At 41.6% G+C, this 20,959-nt stretch overlaps 1 protein-coding gene across 1 annotated transcript; it reads right to left on the bottom strand.

Moving 5' to 3' along the window:
- Positions 1-1,814: 1,814 nt before the first annotated feature.
- LOC140492390 (ceramide-1-phosphate transfer protein-like) lies at positions 1,815-19,396 on the bottom strand. Its single transcript, XM_072591307.1, has 4 exons — positions 19,140-19,396; positions 10,819-10,889; positions 7,296-7,465; positions 1,815-2,421 (listed from the first exon to the last, which is right to left on the bottom strand). The coding sequence occupies exons 1-4, from the start codon at positions 19,240-19,242 to the stop codon at positions 1,896-1,898; spliced, it is 870 nt and encodes a 289-aa protein (XP_072447408.1). The 5' UTR covers positions 19,243-19,396; the 3' UTR covers positions 1,815-1,895.
- Positions 19,397-20,959: the final 1,563 nt, after the last annotated feature.

Raw genomic sequence — 20,959 nt, 5'->3', positions numbered from 1 at the left:
TGGGTTCGTAAATTTGCGAATGACAATAAGGTCAGTGGAGTTGTGGATAGTGCTGAAGGATGTTGCAGGTTACAGAGGGACATTGATAAGCTGCAGAGCTGGGCTAAGAGGTGGCAAATGGAGTTTAATGTGGAAAAGTGTGAGGTGATTCACTTTGGAAGGAGCAACAGGAATCAGAGTACTGGGCTAATGGTAAGATTCTTGGTATGTGGATGAGCAGAGAGATCTCGATTTCCATGTACATAGATCCCTGAAAGTTGCCACCCAGGTTGATAGGGTTGTTAAAGCGGCATATGGTATGTTAGCTTTTATTGGAAGAGGGATTGAATTTCAGAGCTATGAAGTCATTCTGCAGCTGTACAAAACTCTGATGCGGCCACATTTGGAGTATTGCATAAAATTCTGGTCACCGCATTATATGTGGAAGCATTGGAAAGTGTGCAGAGGAGATTTATCAGGTTGTTGCCTGTATGGAGGAAGTTATGAGGAAAGACTGAGGGACTTCAGGTTGTTTTAGTGAGAGAAAAAGGTTGAGAGGAAACTTAATTTAGACTTATAAGATAATCAGTGTGTTAGATAGAGTGGACAGGGAGAGCCTTTTTCCTCGGATGGTGACGGCTAGCACAAGCGGACTTAGCTTTAAATTGGATTAGTGGTGCTGGAAGAGCACAGCAGTTCAGGCAGCATCCAACGAGCAGCAAAATTGACATTTCGGGCAAAAGCCCTTCATCAGGAATACTGATGAAGGGCTTTTGCCCGAAACGTCGATTTTGCTGCTCGTTGGATGCTGCCTGAACTGCTGTGCTCTTCCAGCACCACTAATCCAGTATTTGGTTTTCAGCATCTGCAGTCATTGTTTTTACCTCATAGCTTTAAATTGATCAATCTAGGACAGATGTCAGAGGTAGTTTCTTTACTCAGAGTAGTATGGACGTGGAACACCCAGCCTGAAACAGTAGTAGACTCGCCAACTTTAAGACCATTTAAATAGGCATTAGATAAACATATGGATGAGAATGGAATAGTATAGGTTAGAAGGGCTTCAGGTTGGTTTCACAGGTCAGTGCAACATCGAGAGCGAAGGGCCTGTACTGATCTGTTATGTTCTATCATTGGTTTCAGTGAATCTTGTAAAACAAAATCAAAATCAATCAGGTTCATCCTTCATAACTGTACTAACCATAATAGATTCACTCAGTCCTAAGTAACTCACTCAGAGACAACGAAAACCGCAGATGCTGGGAATCCAAAGTAAACAAGCGGGAGGCTTGAACAACACAGCAAGCAGGCAGCATCAGGAGGTGGAGAAGTCATCGGTTCAGGTATAACTCTTCGAGAATAGAGCTGAGGATAGGGGGAGCTGCAGATAGAGGGGAAGATTTTGAGTGGGGAGAGGGTCAGATGGTAAGGTAGTGATAGGTAAACACAGGTGGTGGCTACAACCTGGTTGGTCGATGGGAGGAATGAATCTGGTCAGTAGCTGGAAGTGAAGGTCAGAGGGGGGATTGGGAAGGGAGGAGGGGACAGGTGGGAGGGTTATTTGAAATTATGTGGAAGACGAGGTGTTATTCCTCCAATTTGCGGTCTGATTCGCTGTGGCAATGGAGGAGGCGGAGGATAGACATATCGAGGGAGTGGGAAGGGGAATTAAAATTGGCAGTGACCATTTCAATTCCACTTCTCACTCCTTCTCCAGTATTCAGCTTTCAGCGCTCATTATCTTAATGCTGCTCATTAGAGTTAAAATTCTTGAATATTTTTAATAAATGGTTCATTATATAAAACACAACCTTTCTTTTGAAATGCAACAATTTTATTGCCTCCTTGAAGGCAACCTAGAGGAATTCTATTGATGGAAACTAATCTCCTTGTTGATTGGCAAACATTTTTTTACTCTAAGGTAATTCAAGCATATTATACTGTGCATACATTCCTTGTGTAACATTATAAACTCTCTCAATCAAATTCACAGCACTCCAAAGTTTGTCTTTGGTCTCCTTGCCGCCTTCCAGACATAGGATCTGAAGGAACTCTGTCCGTGCTGGAAGGGCAAGGAATGCAAACCCAGCAGCTTTTCGTACAAGCCAGCTGTGATATTTAGCAAGGGACTGTTCATAGGCTTCTGCGCAACTGATGGACATCGAGTCATTCTCAGAGCTGGTCCTTATGTTATCAAGGAAGAGCTGCAGCCACCGCAGTGCTCGATGGAGACGGAGTAAAGTGCGGCAGCCGGATTGCAGACGGTCTCTGGGAAGTTCATGCAAGTTAACCACATTATTTTTTAATTCATAGTTTATCATGGACCTCATGGAGATGTATTCCTTTCCATGCACTCCCTGCTGATGCTCAATGAGTATTCTTATTTTGCTGGTAACTTCTTCCGATATAAATCCAAATATGGTGCCAAGTGCGTCGATAAATCTGAAAACAAACCAAATTGTGTTTCAGGAACAATAGGCTTCATCATATTCGCTCTGGAGCCGAGTCATGTGAGAACCATTAGACCATTGCCAATGCCTAGTGCTGGAAAATGAGAACAGATAACTAAAACTCCTTGCTAACAACGTGCCACAATCACATCTCTTACTCAACAATCAATTACTGCATAATTAATCCTTCCTTGTTTTATCTAGTGTTTCCTATCAAACACTCCCAGAACAGATATAGCAACACAAATCCCCAGCTCCGTGAACAGAACCATAACAGATATAGCACAGAGTTGGAAACAGAGCAAGCAACTTCTACTCTTTTTTAAAAGTAAAGCTCACTCTATACTGTCTCCCCATCAAACACTCCCAGGAACAGGGACAGCACGGGGTTAGATACAGAGTAAAGCTGCCTCTACACTGTCCCCCATCAAACACTCCCAGGACAGGGACAGCACGGGGTTAGATATAGGGTAAAGCTCACTCTACACTGTCCCCATCAAACACTCCCAGGACAGGGACAGCATGGGATTAGATACAGAGTAAAGCTCACTCTACACTGTCCCCATCAAACGCTCCCAGGACAGGGACAGCATGGGGTTAGATACAGAGTAAAGCTCACTCTACACTGTCCCCATCAAACACTCCCAGGACAGGGACAGCATGGGGTTAGATACAGGGTAAAGCTCATTCTACACTGTCCCCCCCCCCCGCCCATCAAACACTCCCAGGGACAGGGACAGCACAGGGTTAGATACAGAGTAAAGCTCCATCTACACTGTCCCCCATCAAACACTCCCAGGGAGAGAGACAGCACGGTGTCAGCTACAAAGTAAAGCTCTAATCACTCTTCTAAATTGAAAGTAAACTGTCCTCAACACTGTCCCCATTAAACACTCCCACTGGACAGGTACAACACAGGTTAGAATTGAAGTAAAGCTGCCTCTATTCTTTTAAATTGGAAGTTAGGCTCCCTCAACACTGTCACTCACTCCCTATAATTTTAAAATGACAGTAAAACTGCCTCTACCCTCTTCTCCACAAACATGTGCAAGACAGGTACATCACAGGAGTTAGATGCTTCTGCACGGCTGTACAACATTCTCTGGATCAAGCTATGAAGTATTATTCATGCCAGTTTATGTAAACTTGGGGTGTTTTAAATGTGGATCTGCCCTTCAGTAATTCTTTTTATGTATTTATATTCATGTATTATGTAGAGGGCAGCATAGTGGTTAGCACTGCTGCCTCATAACGCCAGGGACTCGGCTTCAATTCCCACCTTGGGCAACTATCTGTGTGGAGTTTCCACATTCTCCCCATGTCTGCATGCGTTTCCTCCGGTTTCCTCTCACAGTCCAAAGATGTGCAGGTTAGGTGAATTGGCCATGCTAAATTACCAATAGTGTTTGGTGCATTAGTCAGGGGTAAATGTAGGGGAATGGGTCTGGGAGGATTGCTCTTCGGAAGGTCAGTGTGGACTTGTTGGGCCAAAGGGCCTGTTTCCACACTGTAGGGAATCTAATCTAATTTCACATCATACATGAATATTTACCTTTATTTGGTGTTATCCAAAGAATAAGTTGGTCCTTTTGGATAGTCTTCACAAACATTTAGATTAATGGAAAGTTATTCCATGAGCTAAAACTGCTTTAACACTATCGTATGTGTAATCATCATAGACAGTAAAACATTAATAGCCGTTATTATCCACCACCCTCCCCTCTGTCATCTTTAACAAAATTTAGGCAAAAATGGGTGGACTGGATTATAAAAGATTGAAGTCAACAAACTAAGTAGATGGTTTAGATTTGACATTTGACATACAGGAGCTGACTGTACTGGACCAGTAAGGTAAAAACAATGACTGCAGATGCTGGAAAGCAAATACTGGACTAGTGGTGCTGGAAGAGCACAGCAGTTCAGGCAGCATCCAACGAGCAGCAAAATTGACATTTCGGGCAAAAGCCCTTCTGGACCAGTAGCCTGTTGTTGTACTGCAATAGCTTAGCTTTTCTGGGTGTCTATGGTTTCAACAACAATTTATCTGTGTCAACAAAGGACTCAATTGATTTTCATAACCAGTCAAACTGAGGGTTTAAATACTCCCAAAAGTAAGAAATTTCCCTTTAAAAAGGTCAAAAAAAAATGGAACATGTCCTGAAAGATGTTAAGTATCCATTTAGGAAAAAGCAGTCATTTTCTTTAGCCTCTGTCAAAAATTCCTATTTAATTCTTTGTCCTATCTCAACCAGATTGCTAACAACCTTTTAAATCAATATTTGACCCTGAGCGAAGGGTTCAATCCATCACCAAGATCACACGCTGTCATTCTGTAATAAATCCTGTCTCCAAACCTGCTCTCTTTCATTTACATTTATTACCTCAAGATTTGACTATTCCAATGTTTCCAGATATGCCTCCCTTAGTTAATCCAAAACTCTGCAGGCCATATATCCCATCAAATATTCCCAAAGCAAGTATGGTATGGGGTTAAGCTTCCTCTACTCTGTTAAACTGAAAGAACAGCTCCCTGTATACTATCCATATCATGCGCTGTCAGGACAGATACAGCACAAGGTTAGAAACAAAATAATTCTATCTTGTACCAGCCCTCATTCAGGTATTACTCCTTGACCCACAAATGACTACAGTACGAGGTTGGCAAAGCTACAATTAATCCTTAGGCTCAAAAATCACCATGCTTTACTCCTCCATGTCTTTGTAAGCTCTTTCTGCCCTATAAACTTCTGAGAACTGTATATTTCTCCAACTTTAGCCTTAAAAGGCTTAAATCCTCATTTCTCTTTCCTCATGATTATTAGCTACACCACCAATTGTTTAAGCTCCAAACTCGAGAATTCTCTCAATAACCTTACCCTTTGTTTTTTAAGAAATCCTTTCAAATCTTCACTTTGAGCAACCCTTTGGTTTCTTGTCCTGTTCTATGGCTCGGTGTCATCTTTTTGGCAAATCACACCCCAGTAAAGTGACTCTTGGACATTTTTCTACATGACGTGGTTTGTGATTATTAAAATGCTACTACTTGATTCAACGTTCATGTACCCTTATATTTCACAGAACACAGGAAATAGGAAAAGGCCTTCATGCCTGGTCTGCCATTCTGTAAGATTATGACTGATCTCTCCCAGGATTCAATTCCTCTTTCCATTCAGCTTCTTATAGTTCTTACCTCCTTGAGATTTCAAGTATCTACCAACTTCATTTTTAAATTCTTCCATGATTTAACCTCCACACTTCTCTGGGGTAGACAATTCCAGACAAAACTCTGGGAGGACAAATTCTTTTGCATCTCAATTTTAGGTAAGTGACTTATTGCTGTTTCCTAGTTTGAGATTCCCTCATTAGTGGAAACATCTTCTCAAAATCTAACCTGTTTAGACACCTCAGAATATTTAACATTTCAATGAGATCACCCCCCTCGTTCTTCTGAACTCTAATAAACAAATGCCTAATGTGTTTAGCCATTCTTAATAAATCCAACTCCTTCATCCTAGGAACCAGGCCAGTGAATCATTTTTTTAATTGCCTCCAGTGCCAGTGTATCCTTTCTTAAATACAGAGGCTAAAACAATGCAATACTCCAGATGTGGTCTCACCAATACCCTGTACATTTGATAAAAGTCTTGCCTACTTTTAAACTCTAATTCCCAGCAATGGGGGCCAAAATTCCATTTGCTTTCTTAATTACTTGCTACACCTGGCAACTTTTTGTATTCCATGCAGAGGACTACCCAGATCTATTTGTGTTCCAATTTCCTGGAGTCTATCTCTGTTTAAATAATAGTCTGCCTTTTAATTCTTCCTCCCAAAGTGCCTAACCTTATAATTTCCTACATTAAATTCCAACTGTCAAGTTTTTGCCCATTTACTCAACATTTCCATATATCCTTGCAGATTCTTTATGTCCTATTACAACATGCCCTCCCATCTATTTTTGTCAACAAAGTTGGATGCATTACACTCTGTCCTCTCCTCCAAATCATTAATATAAATAGTAAATAATTGGGCTCCTGAGACTGAACCTTGTGGAACTCCACGAGTTATGTCTTTCCAAACTCTAGAAAGATCCATTAACCCCAACTGTCTTGTTCCCTGTATGTTAACCAATCGTTAACTCATGCTACCATATTACTCCCATAATTAAGAGTAGTAAAGACTGTTTCCTTACCTTTCACAATAATACCAACTGCATTGCAATATCTGTCCTGCTTCACTGTTGACATCCTTGTTCATACCTCATCATTCACAATTTAAGTTTTTTTAAAAATCTCCTAGATTGTTTGGATGCCTCAGCCTTTTACAAGCTTCAGTTCATCAAAAACACAGTAGGTCAGGACCTATCATACACAAGGTCTCATGACCCTTTCATATTCCCTTCACCTAGTTCCCTCCAAGCTCCAATAGTTCCCCAATTCCCTGTATCCAAACTCCAGAACACTTTTTTTTGTTGTCCAGCATCCTTCAGTCATTTTTCTTCACTTACATCTCACAGATATTCTGGTCTCAACATCCAGGTATTTGTCCTGTGATCTATCTACACTGACATAAACCTACTCTTCTTTATAGAACATAGAAAAGTACAGCACAGATCAGGCCCTTTGGCCCACGATGTTGTGCAGAGGATTAATCCTAATGTAAAATAAAATAACCTAACCTACGCGCCCCTCAATTCACTGCTCTCCATGTGCATGTCCAGCAGTAGCTTAAATGTCCCCAATAACTCTGCTTCCACCAGCAACGCATTCCATGCATTTACATATATTTCTCTCAATACTTACCTTTGTTTTGCCAACTTCGCCTGTGCTGTCAGATTAAGATGATTTGATTAATATTTTGTTTGCTTACTTTTGGAGTTCTGTCCATCCTTCAAGATAGCTTTTAAGCAAAATATCTTCATTCTTCATCAAAGAAGCTTGGAATGCAGCTTGGACCCGATTGATTTGGAAATTGCTGTTGTCACACTTCTCTCTATGATTTTTATCCACGGAATTCATTAACTTTGAAGCATCCATGTGCTGACCCCATTCAAAGTTATGCAAGAACAAGAACAGGCTATTAAATTAGTTAATTAAACTTAATACTTATAAACTTAACAACTGTATGAACTATTATAGACTGTTCCTTTCTTCGCTTTTCTTTGTCTGTTATGTCTCTAAATGCTGCCTTTCCCTGTAGTTCTTTGGCGTAGGAATTGCAGAACATAGGCTTGCTGCATCTCAGTATTACAGACACAGTCACACTGGCAAGGCTCACAAGGCACTGCATGCCCAGGTTACTTAAATCTGCATTTTATAACCTGAATTAAAAATCAAATACAAATTTTAAATAATAGCTCCTTTCACTTTACAAGGACATTTTTCAAGTTTGCAACGTGGGGGCTATGGCACAGCAACTTCTGTTTAACTGGGAGCAAGATCAATCACTGAATTTAATTATGTTGATTGAAATGCAAATGTGGCCAGGATACTGCCTTTTGGAAAGTTCCCTGGGATCTTGCATGTCAACTTGAGAGGGCAGAAAAATTTGGTTTAATGTCTCATTAAAAGTATAGGCAGGGTATGTCAACAGTTTCTTCAGGAATAAGATTTCCCAAATTGCTAAACACTCTAAGAATTTTACTTATAGGAATAGGGTTAGGGTTAGGGGCTGCCATTTAAAGATGTTGGAAGTTGTGCTAGTTACATAAACTACACTGAACCATACCCAGGTACATACCTAAATACCTCCCATATCTAGGTACAGTGTTTACTTCTTAACATTTGTGGTTGTTAAGTTACTTGAGAAGATTCTGAGATAAGATATATAATACATGCATTTGGAAAGACAGGGTTTGATTAGGAATAGGCAGCATGGCTCACAAATTTGTTAGCATTCTTTGATGAAGTGACCAGGAAGGTCGACAATGGCAGAGCAGTATATGTAGTCTATATGGATTTAAGTAAAGCCTTCCACATAGTAGGCTGCTTTGGAAGGTTAGATTGCATGGAATCCAGGGTGAACTGGCAAATTGGATACACAATTGGCTTGATAGTAGGAAGCAGAAGGCAATAATGGAAGGATTCTTGTCGGACTGGAGGTCTGTGATGAGTGGAGTGCCTCAGCGGTCACTGCTGGGCCCATTACTGCTTGTTATCTATATCAATCATTTGGATGAAAATGTACAAGGCATGATTAGTAAGTTTGCTGATGACACTAAAAACAGGGGTATCATGGACAGTGAGGAAAGTTATCAGAAGTTGCAGCAGGACCTTGATCAGCTGGGGAAGTGGGCTACGAAATGGCAAATGGAGTTTAACATAGTTAAGTGTGAGGTTTTGCATTTTGGAAAGTCAAATCAACATAAGAGTTTCATGGTGAATAGTAGGGCCTTAAGGTGTGTAGTGGAACAGCAGGACCCTGAGGTTCAAGTGCACGTTTCTCTGAAAGTGGAGTCCCAGGTAGACAGGGCAGTGAAGAAGTCTTTTGGCACTCTGGCCTTCATCAGTCAGGGCATTTAGTATAGAAATGGGAAGTTATGTGGCAGTTGTACAGAACATTGGTAAAGTCACACTTGGATATTGTGTTCAGTTTTAGTCACCTTGTTATAAGAAGAATGTTATTAAACTGGAAAGAGTGCAGGAGAAGTTTACAAGGACTCAATGGTCTGAGTTATAGGGAAAGGTTGGACAAACTAGGACTTTTTTCTTTAGAGGCTAGGAGACTAAGGGGTTCCTTATAGAGGTGTATAAATGTCATGAGAGCATGGATTGAGTGAATACACTTTTCTTTTTCTCAGGGTTGGGGAATTACAGACTAGAGGGCATCGGTTTAAAGTTAGAGGGGAAGGAATAAAAGGGAACCTGAGGGGCAACTTTTTTTTACACAGAGGGTGATACATATACGGAATGAGCTGCCACAGAAGTGGTTGAGGTGGGTACATTAACAACATTTAAAAAGCATTTGGACAAATACGTAGATAAGAAAGGATTAGAAGGATATGGGCCAAATGCAGGGAAAGTGAGGTTAACATGGACAGACATTTTGGTTGGCATGGACCATTTTGGGCCAAAGGGCCTGCCTCTGTGTTCTAGGATTCTATGACTTTATTGACCTCAGGTAGAACATATTGGCCACTGAAGAGGTATGGCACAGTTACACCAGAATGATCCAGGGATTAAGAAAATTAAATTGTGAGTTTATAAAATTGAGAGGTAAACTAATCAAAAGGTTAAAATGGCAATGTAATTTAATATGATACGTACAAACAAATTATTTCATCTGATTGGAGAGATCAAGGGTTCAGAAATATTAAAATTACAGACAGTCTACTCTGGAGTGAAATCAGCAGAGATTTCTTCTCACAGAAAATAGTGGACATTGGAAATTCTCTCCCTTGAAGACTAGTGGTCAATTGGAACATCCCAGAGATAGTTTGATTTGTGTTGAGTGATGTTAAGAAGAAGAATGGGTCAAACTGAGCTGGCACTAGGACGGGTTTATATAGAGCTCAAGTATAGATTTGCCTTCATTTAGCTGATTGGTGCAAAATATTACAGAATTTAAAAGCTCAGATTCAAATTATTCTGTCACTGTTTATGCTACAGACAGCTTCAACCTATTCCCACTATGACTATATTCTTCTGTTCTTTGTTACCATCTTATTTTAAAGACTGCCACGAGCTTTATGGAAAACAATGCAACCAGTGAAATCTTTCCTCATCTCGTAAATCAGCTTTGTATTTTATGTCCATATATCTATACCTTCTCCATAATGAGGAGATTAGAACAGTGCACAGTACTCCTCAGTGTCAACTAACCAAGGTTCTATTCAGGTTTAACACAATACTTCAACATTTGCATTTCTTTTCCATTAAGAATGAATTTCAGCACTTTGCATTTTTATAGCCTAGAATCATAGAATCCTACAGTGTGGAAACAGGCCATTTGGCCCAACAAGTCCACACCAACCCTGTGAAGAGTATCCCACTTGGGCCCATTAAACTACCCTATTACTCAACATTTACCCTGATTAATGCACCTAACCTACACATCCCTGAACACTATGGGCAATTTAGCATGGCCAATTCACCCTAACCTAAACATCTTGGAATGTGGGAGCAAACCGGAGCACCCGGGGGAAACCCATGCAGACACGGGGAGAATGTGCAAACTCCATACGGACAATCTAGATAAGGTATGAATTTATTTTAGATTTAAATTATTCTTGAGCATAATTCCACAGTTCCCTGCTAGCATGTGAGAGTCCCCTTTCTGAGTAATGCACCCTCTTCAACAGATGCAGAACATCATCAACAACATACAGACATATACTGACATTGGGGATAAAGATATGATATTATTGGGGGATGGGGTTCACTGTCAATCTTACCTTGTTTTTATGATAGTCATTTTCCTGGATTTCTGTCTCTGATTTCTGAGCATTTACCTGATGAGATTGGGCTGCAGGAAACAACAAAGTACTAAAAATACAGTTGTTGGATATTGGTGTTTAATGCAATCTGGATAGAACAGTTCGCACAGTTTCACACGGTAATATAGCAATGCATATCTGGTCAATCTCCTATATATTGAGGTGAAGAGTCTGGAATCAATCACGCACTTTTCGTCCATAGGCAACCAGTCTCTCAAAACGCCACCAGTTGACAAGGGAACTGCTGAGTCACATCTGCCTTCTACAACTGCAGCAGCGAGTGTTTGATATCAAGCACCTTAACAAGTTAATATCAGCCCTGATATGTGGAGTAGTTGTCCTCACTGCATTCCTGTCCTGCAGTGAGACTTGCACTGTATGTCAGTGACATATTAGAATATTAGAAAAATCATAAAATTTCCAGAACATTCTTCAGTGAGAATAGGGAACATCACACAAACATTACGTCCTTCTTAAAGCCAGCTCCACAAGCATACAGGAAAAAATGCTGCAACATCAATCACCATGAATTGGACACAATACTCAGCTGCCCCCCACCAGCTCCCGTTCTCAACTCTCAAAAGGCCAGTGTTCCAGGAGGACAAAGGAAACAGATCAAAGGCATTCTGAAGATCTCCTTGAAAAGTAACAGCATTTTCATTAATTGCTGTAGGAATCTGGAACAGATATTTCAAAGTAATGACATCTTGGCAATCAAGCTTCCTTTACAAATATACAACATCTACCATCTAGAAGAGCAGAAACAACAGATAAATGAGGTCACCACTTCCTGCCAGCCCTGTTGTAAGTCACACACCACTGGAGAAACCACAGTTTTTCATTTTCTTAATTTTTTATTGTGAGCTAAAATGGGAATAGGGTTGTTTTTTTAAAACCAAGGACAAAAGGAGAGAATTACTGCACTTTTAAAAACAAGTTACTGGAACTCATTATGTGTTGTGTTTACACTGTTGCTTTGGAAGTAATGGGGGTAGGTATGATTAAAATGACATGGCGTCACAGTGTGCACACAAAGTGAGATTCAGCCAGCAATAGATAACTCATTGGTTTGTGTTTGGGTGTTAAACATCATCAGTGTCACTCTAATCTTGACTCTGATCTCCAACATCTGCAATCCTCACTTTCACTTGTCAAATGTCATCAGCTTGACAACAGCTCTCTGATTGGCTCCTGGGCAAGGGAATAGCTTGGCACTTTACAATAGAGTAGGAGAAGCTTCTACACTGCGGTGTTTCTATCTCTCTGCAGTAAAAGTACCTGAAGCCTGAAACATAAGAACTCATGAACATAAGAACTAGGAGCATGACTAAACCAACGATATAGCCAGGAAAGGGATTGAGAATCTGAAAGGTATCTACAGAGAGCTAGGTTGGAAGCTGAAGAGCAGGACGAGTAGAGTAGTGATCTCAGGTTTGCTACCGGTGCCAAAAGATTGTGAGGTGAGGAACAGGCAGCGAGTGCAGCTTAACATGTGGCTGTGCAGCTAGTGCAGGAGGGCTTCAGATTTGTAGACCATTGGGATACCTTCTGGGGAAGTTGGGACCTGTACATGAAGGGTAGGTTGCACCTGAACTGAACAGGTACAAATGTCCTGGGTGGGAGATTTGCTCATGTGGTTTGGGAGGGTTTAAACTAGTTTGGCAGGGGGGTGGAAATCAGAGCTACATATCTGAGGGGGAGGGTAGTTGTAGATGGGGCAGTGACAGGATGTAGCGAATCTTTCGGGAAGTTTTCTCACGTGATGAAACAAAGGAATCGGTTAGAGTGTGTCTGCTTTAACGCAAGGAGTGTCAGAAATAAGAGTGATGAACTTAGAGCATGGATCAGTACTTGGGGCTATGATGTTGTGGCCATAATGGAGACGTGGGTTTCACAGGGGCAGGAATGGTTGCTAAATGTTCCAGGGTTTAGAAAGTTTAAAAAACAGCGAAGGTGGAAAAAGAGGAGGGAGTGAGCATTGCTAATCAGAGAGTGCATCGCAGCTACAGAAGTTAAGTTTGTTGAGGAAGGTTTGTCTACTGAGTCAGTATGGGTGGAAGTTAGGAACAGCAAGGGAGCAGCCACCTCACTGGGGGTTTTCTACAGACCACCTAATAGCAGTAGGGAGATTGAAGAACTGATAGGCCGACAGAGTTTGGAAAAATGCAGATGTAGCAGGGTTGTTGTTATGGGTGACTTCAACTTTCCCAATATCGACTGGAACTTCCTTAGTGCAGATGGTTTGGATGGAGCCATTTTTGTCAGGTGTGTTCTGGAGCGTTTACTTACTCAGTATGTAGACACGACAATGAGAGGAGAGGTTATTTTGGATTTGGTGCTTGGCAACAAGGACAGGTGTCAGATCTCGCAGTGGGAGAACACTTTGGTGACAGTGACCACAACTGCTTCATATTTACCATAGCCTTGGAGAGGGAAAGGAGCAGTTACCAAAAGAAGATATTTAATTGGGGAAAAGGAAATTATGACGCTATCAGACAGGAGTTGGGAAGTACAGACTAGGAGCAATTGTTCCACAGGAAGGGCACAGCAGACATGTGGAGACTGTTTAAGGAGCAGTTGTTGCGAGTGATGCACAAATTTGTTCCTCTGAGACAGGTAAGAAGGGGTAAGATTAAGGAGCCTTGGTTGATGGGAACAGAGGAGCTTCTCCTCAAAAGGAAGAAGGCAGCTTACATAAGGTGGAGGAAACAAGGATCTAGCACAGCTTTAGAAGATTACAGGCTTGCTAGAAAGGAGCTCAGAAATGGACTGAGGAGAGCCAGAAGGAGCACAACGAAGGCTTGGCAAGAAGGATTAAGGAGAACCCAAAGGCATTTTACTCGTATGTGGGGAATAAGGGAATCATCAAGGAGAAGATAGGACCAGTCAGGAATAGCACAGGGAACTTGTGCATAGAGTCTGAGCAGATATGGGAAGCCCTAAATGAGTTTTTTGCTTCGGTTTTCACTAAGGAAAGGGACCTTGTTGTGAATAAGAACTTCGAGGAGCTGGGAAACAGGCTTGAACAGATCAAGATTGATTAAGTTGATGTGCTGGAAATTTTAGCAAACATTAAGATTGCTAAGTCCCCAGGGCCAGACCAGATTTATCCTAGATTTCTCCAGGAAGTGAGAAAGGAGATTGCTAAGCCGCTGGCAAAGATCTTTGCTTCCTCACTCTCCACAGGAGTCATACCAGAGGATTGGAGGGAGGCGAATGTTGTTCCTCTTTTCAAGAAAGATAATAGGGAAATCCCTGGCAATTACAGACCAGTCAGTCTTACGTCTGTGGGCAGCAAGGTTTTGGAAAGTATTCTGAGGGATAGGATTTATGACTACTTGGAAAAGCATAGTGCGATTAAAGGCAGTCAGCATGGCTTTGTGAGGGGCAGATCATGCCTAACTATTCTTATTGAGTTCTTTGAGGAGGTGACAAGACAGGTCGACAAAGGTCGAGCAGTGGATATGGTGTACATGGACTTCAGCAAGACATTTGATAAGGTTCCCCATGGTAGGCTTATTCATAAAGTCAGGAGGTATGGGATACAGGGAGATTTGGCTATCTGGATTCAGAATTGGCTGGCTGACAGAAGGCAGGGAGTGGTTGTAGATGGGAAGTTTTCTGCCTGGAGGTCAGTGTTGAGTGGTGTCCTGCAGGGCTCTGTTCTCGGACCTCTGCTCTTTGCAGTTTTTATAAATGACTTGGATGAGGAGATTCAGGGGTGGGTTAGTAAATTTGCAGATGACACAAAGGTTGGAGGTGCTGTTGATAGTATCGAGGGTTATTGCAGGCTACAGCGTGACATAGACAGGATGCAGAGTTTGGCTGAGAAATGGCAGATGGAGTTCAACCTGGATAAATGTGAAGTGATGCATTTTGGAAGGTCGACCTTGAATGCTGAATAAAGGATTAAAGACAGGATTCTTGCCAGTGTGGAGGAACAGGGGGATAGAACATAGAAAAATACAGCGCAGTACAGGCCCTTTGGCCCTCGATGTTGCGCCGATCCAAGCCCACCTAACCTACACTAGCCTACTATCCTCCATAGGCCTATCCAATGCCCATTTAAATGCCCATAAAAAGAGGGAGAGTCCACCACTGCTACTGGCAGGGCATTCCATGAACTCACAACTCGCTGAGTAAAGAATCTACCCCTAACATCTGTCCCATACCTACCACCCCTTAATTTAAAGCTATGCCCCCTTGTAATAGCTGACTCCATGCGTGGAAAAAGGTTCTATCTAAACCCTATCTAAACCCCTAATCATCTTGTACACCTCTATCAAGTCACCCCTAAACCTTCTTTTCTCCAATGAAAACAGCCCCAAGTGCCTCAGCCTTTCCTCATACGATCTTCCTACCATACCAGGCAACATCCTGGTAAACCTCCTCTGCACCCTGGATTAGTGGTGCTGGAAGAGCACAGCAGTTCAGGCAGCATCCAAGTAGCTTCAAAATCGACGTTTCGGGCAAAAGCCTTACCTCCTCTGCACCCGTTCCAGTGCCTCCACATCCTTCCTATCGTATGGCAACCAAAACTGCACACAATACTCCAGATAAGGCCGCACCAGAGTCTTATACAACTGCAACATGACCTCAGGACTCCGGAACTCAATTTCTCTACCAATAAAAGCCAGTACGCCGTATGCCTTCTTCACCGCACTATTTACCTGGGTGGCAACTTTCAGAGATCTGTGTACATGGATGCCAAGATCCCTCTGCTCATCCACACTACCAAGTATCTGACCATTAGCCCAGTACCCCATCATTTTATTACTCATACCAAAGTGAATCACCTCACACTTACCCACATTGAACTCCATTTGCCACCTTTCTGCCCAGCTCTGCAGCTTATCTATATCCCGCTGTAACCTGCCACATCCTTCCTCACTGTCAACAACTCCACCAACTTTCGTATCATCCGCAAACTTGCTCACCCAACCTTCTAGCCCCTCCTCCAGGTCATTTATAAAAATGACAAACAGCAATGGTCCCAAAACAGATCCTTGCGGAACACCGCTTGTAACTGCACTCCAAGATGAACCTTTACCATCAACTACTACCCTCTGTCTTCTTCCAGCCAGCCAATTCCTAATCCAAACCTCCAACTCACCCTCAATGCCATACCTCCGTATTTTTTGCAGTAGCCTACCATGGGGAACCTTATCAAACGCCTTACTAAAATCCATATACACTACATCTACCGCTTTACCCTCGTCCACCTCCTTAGTCACCTTCTCAAAGAATTCAATAAGGTTTGTGAGGCACAATCTGCCCTTCACAAAACTATGCTGACTATCGTTGATCACATTATTCCTATCCAGATGTTCATAAATCCTATCCATTACAATTCTCTCTAAGACCTTGCCCACAACAGAAGTGAGACTTACCGGCCTATAGTTACTAGGGTTATCCCTACTCCCCTTCTTGAACAAGGGAACCACATGTGCTATCCCCCAGTCTTCTGGCACTATTCCTGTAGACAACAAGGACATAAAAATCAAGGCCAATGGCTCTGCAATCTCCTCCCTTGCTTCCCAGAGAATCCTAGGATAAATGCCATCAGGCCCAGGGGAATTTATCTATTTTCACCCTTTCCAGAATTTCTAACACCTCTTCCCTACATACCTCAAAGCCGTCCATTGAGGGATCTTGGTGTTCAAGTGCTTAGATCCCTCAAAGTTGCCACTTAAGCGGATAAGGTGATTAAGAAAGCATATGGTGTTTTGGCTTTCATTAACAGGAGGATCGGGTTTAAGAGCTTCGAGGTTTTGCTACAGCTCTACAAGTCCCTGGTGAGACCACACTTGGAATATTTTGTCCAGTTCTTGTCACCCTATTATAGGAAAGATACAGAGGCTTTGAAGAGGGTGCAAAGAAGGCTTACCAGGATGCTGCCTGGACTGGAGGGCTTGTCTTATGAAGAGAGGTTGACTAAGCTTGAACTTTTCTTTCTGGAGGGAATGAGGATGAGAGGTGACCTGATCGAGGTATACAAGATAATGAGAGGCATGGATAGAATCAATAGCCAGAGACTTTTCTCCAGGGCAGGATTGACTGACACGAGGGGTCATAGTTTTAAGATATTAGGAGAAAGGTATAGAGGAGACATCAGAGGTAGGTTCTTTACGCAGAGAGCTGTGAATACATGGAATGTATTGCCTGCTGTGGTGGTGGAAGCAGAGTCATTAGGGACATTTAAGCGACTGCTGGATATACACATGGACAGCAGTGAATGGAGGGATGTGTGCGCTAGGTTATTTTATTTTACATTAGGATTAATCTTAACACAATAGCGTGGGCCGAAGGGTCTGTTCTGTGCTGTACTTTTCTATGTTCTATTTATGTTCTAGACAATTCAGCCCCTCAAACCTGGTCTGTTGATTCTGTTGGCTTTAAGCAGTAATCAAGATTAATTTTGAAATTAATGACTCCTGTGAAGAAGTGTGAAAAAAAAACCTGAAGAAAGGGGATTGAAGAAGATTTACTAGCATGTTACTTGGATGGGTGAGTTTTACTTTTGAAGTAAGATTGGATAGACTGCAGTTACCTTCCGTGGAGCAAAGGACATGGAGGGGAGATGTGATTGAGACGTACAAAATTATGGCAGGGAGGCATAGGCAGAGTAGACACAAAGAAACTTTTCTCTTTAGTGAAGAGATCAATGACCAGTGAGCATATGTTTAAGGTAAGTAACAGAAGGTTTAGAGAGATGTGAGGAAAAACCTTTCAACCTTGAACTCACTGCCTGTAAGGGTGGTAGAAGCAAAAACCCTCCCAACATATAGATGTACACTTGTAATGCCAAGATATACAAAGCTATCAGCCAAATGCTGAAAATTGGGATTAGAATGGTTGGATATCTTTTTTGTTAACAGTGAACACTCAATAGGCAGAAAGGCCATTTCTGTACTGTAGACTCTATAAGGTCTTGGCAAGCAAAAGGAACATCTCATTAACCCCTTGTGGTCTGGCATTACTGAACTTTGTTTTTCCAGGCAAGCAAAACCAAATACTGAGTAGAACACTCATTTGCTCCATTGTTCCTACGTCAATTCACATCCTTTGCATTTGACATTTTCTTCAAAACTAAAATGGCTATGTATCACAGGGACATTCTGTTCAATGAAACAATGGTGAATATTTCAATTCCCAAGAGAGTCGCAGACAAATCACAAGCAATAGTGGTATGCTGCTTTGTACATCCTATGACCCATTCCCAAGTGAGTGGAGATAGAATCAGGATCATACTGATGTCATAAATGACTCAGTAAAGATGAGAATACCCAGAATCCGGTAGCTGTTAATAAAATAGATTTTCAAGCCACTTGATTTCTTCCTCTTTTATATGTCTTAAAGAATGGTTAAGTTGTGCAACCAAAGTTCTGGGAGACTTGGGTGGTATACCTCATCACCAGATATTTGAAGTGCTGCTTTAACATGTCCATTTCATGTACACCATTGTAAGTATGCAGAATGTCTGAACACTCTGTCAATAATGTCTGATTGGTCAGTGCTGTAGGCAGCAACCTCAGAAACCTTATAGTGACTCTTGCATACATGAGGCACAGGACAAATAAATTGAATTTGAAGAATAGTTAGCTACTTCAATGCTCCTGGTGATAGTGATAAACAAATTGCAAGGTTAAGGAATGATTGCTGTCATGAAAACTGCATGATATTGTGCAAGAGTCCATGAGCTGGGCACAGAGGCTTTCCCATTGGAAACAGTACTGTTCTCTCATGCTACTCCTTATTATGATGTGGATAATATTGAAGGTAGAACACTTCAACCAACAAAGAATCATTTACATGCTTGATGGAGCAATTGAATATAACCAAAGCATCCTACCCACCCATATCAGTGAACACCAGCTATCCCTTCTATGTCAGGGCCTGGTGAATTCAGATTAGATTAACCGATACCTTAGGACCCACACCACCAACTGGAAAAAAAGTCATCCTCGATCCTGAGGGGCTACCTAAAAAAGGAAGGGATAGATCAGTATCCTGCACTTTTCCTTAGCTGCGATGGATCTTATGACAACCTAGTTCAACTCCTAATTACTCTGAAGAGCACTGTTTGGCAAGATAACCCAGCCATCTGAACTTTCCAACTAATTTCTCCAGGCAGTTCATTAACAAACTGAACCAACATTTTCCTGTATCTATGATCCTCAAAAACACAGACTTCTATGGAAAGTGGGAACATAAAACAATGAGCAAGTGACATATACGTACAGTCCCCAATGCATACGTGGATAATCCTTTATACTTACGAAGGTTAAAGCTTGTTAGGTAGATAAGCAAGAGGAGGACTACTACAAGTGGCAGAAACCGGAGGATCTTTCCTTTGCTGCACCTCATTCCCTCCTTATTCATTTTGGGGAGATTTTTAATCAGGTTTGCAGACTTTAACAGCTGTCAGACCATGTTCCATCTTCTCACTGCTCCTTCTACTGACGACTTTCAAAGTGAAGCCTTTGTTCCCTCTTGTGAAATGTTTAATCAGTGTTTTGTCTATCACTGCAAATAAAGAGATTCCAAAGTCCCATTTTCCTTCCAGCAATCATGAACTGAACACACTAGAATTTTAACAGGGGAATGTCTGCCTGTAGCATTAACGTGCTGTCACATAATACTGGCACATGGAAAACTCTTTTGAAGATAGATATGGTATTACAAAATCCTGCAATGCTGGAAATCTGAAATAACACGCATTCGGTAGGTTTACATTCGACAGGAACTGCAATTCCATTTCTCCCTCCAGAGGGTGCCAGACCTGCAGAATTTTTACACCACTGTTTTTATTAGAGTTTTGACTTTCCTGATCATAGGCAGCTGCTTGACAGCCCCAGCTGAAATTTTCCTTCTGATGGTTCTGCAGATGTAAAGATGCAATAACTCAATTCACCTAGTGGTGGGGTGGCAGTGTAGTAGTAATGTCTCTGGACTAGTATTCTAGAGACCCCAGGCCAATGCCTTGGAGAGACGGGTTCAAATCCCACCACTACGGCTGGTAATATTTAAATTCAGCCCAAGGGTTATTGTAAAAACTCATCTGGTTCTCCAATGCCCTTGAGGGAAGGACATCTGCTGTCCTACCTAGGGGTGATCTTTAACTGCCATCTGGGCAGTAACCTAGCCAGCCACACCAAAACCATTGTTATAAAACCTGGGACATCCACAAAGTTATATCAGAGAATTTCCCCATCTGGCTGTTTACAAAATTTCCACTGGGGAGCTTCTGCTCAAATCAGTGAAAAACCCAAGCAATGGAGAACAAAATCATTGCTGGGCTCTGTCACTCATTTGCTATTCACTCTAGTAAAACTCTATTAATGAAACTGGATAATGGTCTTGTTTAAATAATGGCAAAAGACAAATTATTTATTCAAACTGACAGAATCCAGATAGAATTCCACGCATCCAATACACAGCAAAATGTATGCAGTCCTAGGTGAAAAACTTAATCTTTTTAGTCCTTTCTCTCTAACATTTCAATGTTCTCCTTAAATCAATACTGTCCACTCAGATCCCCCTTTCACTTCCTTCCCCATTTTTGCTGAACCTCTTGTGATTTTATCTCAACTCAAACTGACTCTGATTTTGATACTTCAAACCAAGAATTATTGACTGGTGTATAGATTTCATCATTGACCAACAAAACTATCCATCTTCTTTTGCTTTCTTCTTGTCCGTCCAAATCTCCTTGGAAGTGTCTTGGCTCTGGTAATCATTTCTATATGTAATGCTATTGGTGCACATTTGTTTCAATTTGAGCTATAAGTTCATCCATTTGGTTAAAAAATATCACTGTCCAATGTACTTGTTATTTCTCTGCAGACTGAGAGTTTCACGTTGATCAAGAACAATTTAACCCATTCTGCTCAGTAACAATGGAGTAGAATTGAAACTTGCAAATAGCATGAGTATCATCTGTCTCAATAAATTTGAAACTGAACCACTGATGCTGAGAAACGAACTCTCTCAATAGATGGCACTACAACCAAGGATAACAGTCACATATTGTGATGATAATGCTCATCTATTCTAGGAGAACCCCAGTCAATTTCAGCAAATGCAACCAGGGCAAAAA

This window comes from Chiloscyllium punctatum, chromosome 21 (assembly GCF_047496795.1).
Source record: "Chiloscyllium punctatum isolate Juve2018m chromosome 21, sChiPun1.3, whole genome shotgun sequence".
Classification (NCBI taxonomy): Eukaryota; Metazoa; Chordata; class Chondrichthyes; order Orectolobiformes; family Hemiscylliidae; genus Chiloscyllium; species Chiloscyllium punctatum.
This window is presented reverse-complemented; position numbering and strand designations above follow the sequence as displayed.